The sequence below is a fragment of the Orycteropus afer genome, unplaced genomic scaffold (genome assembly GCF_000298275.1).
Source record: "Orycteropus afer afer isolate SDZICR_OR568_19922 unplaced genomic scaffold, OryAfe1.0 scaffold00042, whole genome shotgun sequence".
In the NCBI taxonomy this organism is placed as follows: domain Eukaryota; kingdom Metazoa; phylum Chordata; class Mammalia; order Tubulidentata; family Orycteropodidae; genus Orycteropus; species Orycteropus afer.
Window position 1 is genome coordinate 3,119,752 of NW_006921629.1, and position 6,028 is coordinate 3,125,779.

Consider the following 6,028-nt stretch of genomic DNA (forward strand, 5'->3'; position numbering starts at 1 on the left):
AATAGAAGTCAAGTTGTCTCTCAGAGACTCAGGTTTCTTCCATGTTCCATCCCCTAAGGACTATCCATCTCAGCCCCAACTAGTGGGAGGAGAAAAGGGCACAGAGGGCATCACCTGAGGAAATAGACTTTGTGTGAAAGCTTACAGTCTTTATCCACAGAAGTATGAAAACTAAGCCCCATACCATATGTTTACATTCATAATAATATCGTGGTTTGTGACATTATCATCTTATTTTAAGTTGGAATATATTTTTAGGAAAACTAAAATATCTGTTTTTTAAATAATCTCTCTCTTGGTTTCATAGGTCTGTGCCTCAGACAAAGTGCTGGAGTTTGATCGAGATTTTCGAATTCGACATTATGCAGGTGATGTAGTGTGAGTATCTTATTTTGGTACATAACGTGATGATTTACATGCAGCCACACTTCAGAAAATATTACTAGGGCAACTATAAATTGTTTTCCCATTCATTTGCATTTTTCATTCATTTTGTATGTCAGTATGTGTTAATCTCTTCATTTTTAAAAAAATGGTGTACTTCATTCATTTCTGTTTTACAAACATTTATTGAGCACACGTCTATGCGCAAGCACAATTCTTGACATAGTTACTACTCAGTATAAAATTGATTGGTGGCTAAATAAATAATGGAAGTATGTTAAGAACTGGAGAAGAAAGATGCATAAGATGACCATTTTCTTTAAGGAGCCAACAGTTTAGTAGACAATGCAAGCAGATGCAACATAAGTCTTTATAATGAACAATGGAAAGGCACAAGGCATTATGGGAACACTAAGGAGAGACAGTTAATCCAGTGTGAGAACTTTAGAGAAACCTTGCTGGAGGAAGTGATGCCAGAGTTGAGTTGTAAAAAAACTTTAAAAAAAAAAAAAGGAGGTTAAGTCAGAGGAAGGAATTGAGAAGATGAGAAGGAGAACAGAGGGCATTCCAAGCTGAAGAGACAACGGCATAGAGACTTAGAGGTGAGAATTACTATGTTATGTGAAGCTCTATAAATAGTTGATTAACTGTGTAAACAAAGTACTACCATATTATTTTTCAAATGCTATCATCTGAAAAATTAAAATTCTTACCAAAAAAAGAAAACCCATTGCCATCAAGTCGATTCTGACGCACAGCAACCCCCACTGGGTTTCCGAGGCAGTAAATCTTTACGAAAGTAAACTGCCATCTTGCTTCACAGAGTGGCTGGTGGGTTTGAACCACCAACCTTCTCGTTAGCAGTCAGATGCCTTAGTCACTATGTTCCCAGAGCTCCTTAAAATTATTGCAGTCCCCATTTTGTCTGATTACAACTAGAAATTGATCAGAAAAATACAACTACCTTAGTATGCTCTGACCATCCATTGAGTACCCTTTGTCTTATTTTTTAAAGTTCTCTTTTTTCCTTTTCCCTTCTTTTTTACCTTAAAAAATTCTATCCATGTAACTTATTACATGAAGAGTTTAAGCCAAAGAAAGCTAATGATCATTACTATAAATGCTAAAAGACATTTGAAGAAATTTTAATAGCTGTTCTGATTTAAAGTTAAACTTCAGAATCTTAAAATAATATGGCTCAGAATTATCACTCCATCTGCCAAACTAGCCATTAAAGTTGGAAGAACCACGATTTCTGGTTGTCTTCCTAGCTTACAGAATAGTGAAGAAGGGATGTCCAGCACCATACAGATCTATCACCTTGACAATCTGTACCCCATTTACATAGTATGTATATTAAATATGACTCTTGCTTGGGAATAATGCATGTTTTCTTTTTTCCTATTAGATACTCTGTCATTGGTTTTATTGACAAAAATAAAGATACTTTATTTCAAGATTTTAAGCGCCTCATGTATAACAGGTAAGATTAAAATTTTTTTGATTATTTTTACCTTAGGGTCTTGACCTATATATTATATATGGACAAGATTGTTTTTATGTGACATTTTAGGAGTTTCTGGCAAATTTTCTAGTTCTGCTTCAACAAACTTAATGGATAAAATACTAATAACTTTGTGATAGCATCATCTCTATAAACTTACTGATAACTGATTTGATTTTCCTTGTTTTCCCTTGTGTTGCCTCAGTTTCTCTATTCACTGCTTGCAGTCGGGCATTTGATATCCTTACAGTATGCTCAGCAGTCCTCAGGCTAGACCAGTGATAATGGGAGAAGTGTCAGGTAGCTTGTGGCCTACCTGAAGACTTTACAGACTCAGATTCTCAATATAGTGCCCCCAACTAAGAGACCACTCTGAGACCAGAGTAGTGTCTAGAGTCAGTGATGATAGACCCTGACTGTGTGGCTAGATTCTTCTTATGAATCAAGAGAATATGGGGAAAAAAAGCTGTGGCGAATGATGGGCAAATGATATCCATTGCCATTAATTCGATTCTGACTCATGGCGACCCCATGTGTTACAGAGTAGAACTGTTCCATAGGGTTTTCTTTGGCTGCAGTCTTTATGGAAGCAGATTGCCAGGCCTTTCTTATGTGGTGCTGCTGGGCAGGTTCCAACAGCCAGCCTTTAGGTTAGCAGTCAAGCACAAACTGTTGGCACCACCCAGGCAAATGAGAGCAAAGCATACCCACTATATAGGCTTTGGAAAAAAAGCCCATGAAGAAGAAACAGTATTCTTGACCAGCTTCTTCTATGGATTAGAGGGCTAAATTCACTTACCTATCCAGTCTGTTCCATCAGTTAGTCAGTAGGCCAAATATGGGTGAAGTCAACACAACTTGACCAAGGTAAATAAAGATACTAAGAAGCATATGAGAAAAAAGGGAAAATTGCAGTGGTGCTATATAAAAAATGTAATATTTCAACAGTAAAACCAACCAAAAAATATGTGTGTAGTTGCATAGGTAGATAAGGATGCATATATGTGTACAGAAGGCATATGCATGTAAATGCACATGCATATATAGATGTATCTATGGGCATATGTACATACACATTTGTTTGTGCTGCATATATATCTACGTATACAACAAACCACATAGGAGGCAAAGTTATGGAAGCTTCCTAGACATACCCAAATACCTCAGAGGATTGATTTACTGAGTCAAAAGCTTGAGGCCATAATCTCAGGGGACAACTTACTCAATTGACATAAGGTAGCTGACAAAGATGAAGTTCTACATCCTAATTTAGTGAATAATGTCTGGGGTCTTAAAAGCTTACAAGCCGCCATCTAAAATATTGGTCTCTACTCTCATGTAGCATATGAGACCAGAAGAACTAGATGGTAGGCAACTACCACTACTGACCATTCTGATTGAAAACCATTCAAGATGTGGAATGACATGAAGAACATCATACATATAGAAAGCAAAAGGTCATTAAAAAGACAGAAAGGACCAAAATGGATATCAGAAGAGACTCTGAAACTTCCTCTTGAATGGAGAACAGCTAAAGCAAATGGAAGAAATGACACAATAAAAGAGCTGAACAGAAGATTTCTAAGGAGAGCTCAAGAAGACAAAGTAAATTATTATCATAAAATTTGCTAAGATCTGGAGTTAGAAAACCAAAAGGGAAGAACATGCTTGGCATTTCTCAAGCTGAAAAACTAAAGTAAAAATTCAAGCCTCAAGTTGCAATATTGAAGGATTCTATGGGCAAATACTGAATGATGCAAGAAGAATCAAAGGAAGATGGGTTACACAAGAGTCACTGTACAAAAATAGAATTGGTTGATGTTCAACTATTTCAGGAGGTGGCACATGATCAAGAACCAATGGTATTGAAGGAAGAAGTTGAAGCTGCACTGAAAGAATTGGCAAAAATCAAGGCTCCAGGAATTGATGAAATACCCATTGAAATGTTTGAACAAACAGATAGCACTGGAGCTACTTGTTTATACCAAGTAATTTGCAAGAGAGCTACCTGGCCAACTGACTGGAAGAGATCCATATTTGTTCCCATTCCAAAGAAATGTGGAAATTATTGAACAACATCATTAATATCACACACAAGTAAAATATTGCTGAAGATAATTTAAAAATGGTTGCAGCAGTATATTGAGAGGAAACTTACAGAAATGCAAGCTGGATTCAGGAGAGGACATGGAACAAGGGATATCATTGCTGATGTTGGATGTTGGCTGAAAGAAAAGCATACCACAAAGATGTTAACCTGTGTTTCATTGACTATGCAAAGGCATTTGACTGTGTAGATCATAACAAATTATGGATAACATTGTGAAGAATGGGAATTCCAGAGCACTTAATGGTGCTCATGAGGAACCTGTACATAGACCAAGAGGCTGTTGTTCAAACAGAACAAGAGGATATGGCATGGTTTAAAATCAGGAAGGGTGTGCATCGTGTTGTATCCTTTCACTATACTTATTCAATCTGTATGCTGGGTAAATAATCCAAGAAGAACATGGCATCAGGATTGGAGGAAGACTTACTAACAACCTGGGATATGCAGATGACACAGGCTTGCTTGCTGAAAGTGAAGATGATTTGAAGCACTTGTTGATAAAGAGCAGAGACTACAGTTTACAATATGGATTACAGCTCAACATAAAAAAAAAAAAAAAATCCTCACAACCAGACCAATAAGCAACATCACAATAAATAAATGATTGAAGTTGTCAAAGGTTTCATATTACTTGGATCCACAGTCAACACTCATGATAGCAATAGCAATGGTCTAGAAATCAGAGGTCATATTGCACTGGGCAAATCTGCTTCAAAAGTGTTGAAGAACAAAAATGTCACGTTGAAGACTAAAATGTGCCTAACAAGCTATGGTATTTTCAGTCACTTCATATGTATGTGAGAGCTGGACAATAAATAAAGAAGACCAAAGAAGAGTTGATACCTTTGAGCCGTGGTGTTGGTAAAGAATACTGAAAACACCATGGTCTGCCAGAAGAACAAACAAATCTGTCCTAGAAGAAGTATAGCCAGAATGCTCATTGGAAGCGAGAATGCCCATATTTTGTCTTACCAACTTTGATCATGTGGTCAGAAGGGACCATTCCCTGGAGAAGGATATCATTCTTGGTAAAGTAAAGGGTCAGCAAAAAAGGGGAAGACTCAACAAGACGGATTTGCACAGTGACTGCACCAGTGGGTTCTATTGTAACAAGGATTGTGAGGATGGTGCATGATTGGGCAATGTTTCTTTCTGTTGTACATAGGGTTGTTATGAGTCAGAGCTAACTCAATGGTACCTAGCAACAGCGTGCTCCCTTAAGCAATTAATTTTATGAGACCAAGTAATCAATATTTACCCAGAAACAAAGATGAGAAGGCAAGAAGGACCAAGGAAGTTAGATCAATGGAAACAGAGCAAACAGAAAGGAACTAATGAGAATGCTGACATGTTGTAAAATTATAATCAATGGCACAGAACAATTTATATAAAAATTATTGAAGGGGAACCTAATTTGCCATGCAAACTTTCACCTAAAACACAATAAAATATTATTTTAAAAAAGAATAAATGCCAATCTCAAAAAATAAAAAAGTTTTTGAGAGGTGATGTCTTGATGTCAACAAAAATGGAAGAGTAGAGAGCTCTAAAAATCTGTCATTCCATAAAAGCAGCAAATAAACTGGCAAAAGCTGTCAGAATCAACTTTTTTGAAACTTCTGGAAACTAATCAAAAGCTTACGACAACCGAGGGAATACATAATGAAGAAAACCTGAATCTCAGTAAGAGAGCTTTGTGGCATTTTACCATAACCTGGCCCCATTACCTACTCCCCTGCTTGGTGACCAGACAGCCTTGAAGATAACAGTTAACAATTCTGGTGGTTGTTATTGTTGTTGTTGTTGTTGTTGTTAGATGCATCGAGTTGTCTCCGACTCACAGTAACCCTATGCTGAGCAGAATGAAACACCACCCAGTCCTGCACCAGCTCCACAATCCTTGCTATACTTGAACCTGTTGCTACTGCCACTGTGTCAGCCCATTTCGTTGAGGGCCTTCCCCTCTTTCGTCTACCCTCCACCTTACCAAGCATGACATCCTTCTCCAGGGAATGGTCCCTTCTGACAAC

General features: G+C 37.4%; 1 protein-coding gene across 1 annotated transcript in view; it reads left to right on the top strand.

Moving 5' to 3' along the window:
• The window catches only part of MYO1D (myosin ID), a 431,366-nt gene that overhangs the window by 153,350 nt on the left and 271,988 nt on the right, over positions 1-6,028 (top strand). Inside the window, exons 11-12 of the mRNA XM_042780479.1 lie at positions 308-378; positions 1,793-1,867. Coding sequence (XP_042636413.1) covers positions 308-378; positions 1,793-1,867 — 146 coding nt within the window. The remainder of the gene's footprint in view (positions 1-307; positions 379-1,792; positions 1,868-6,028) is intronic.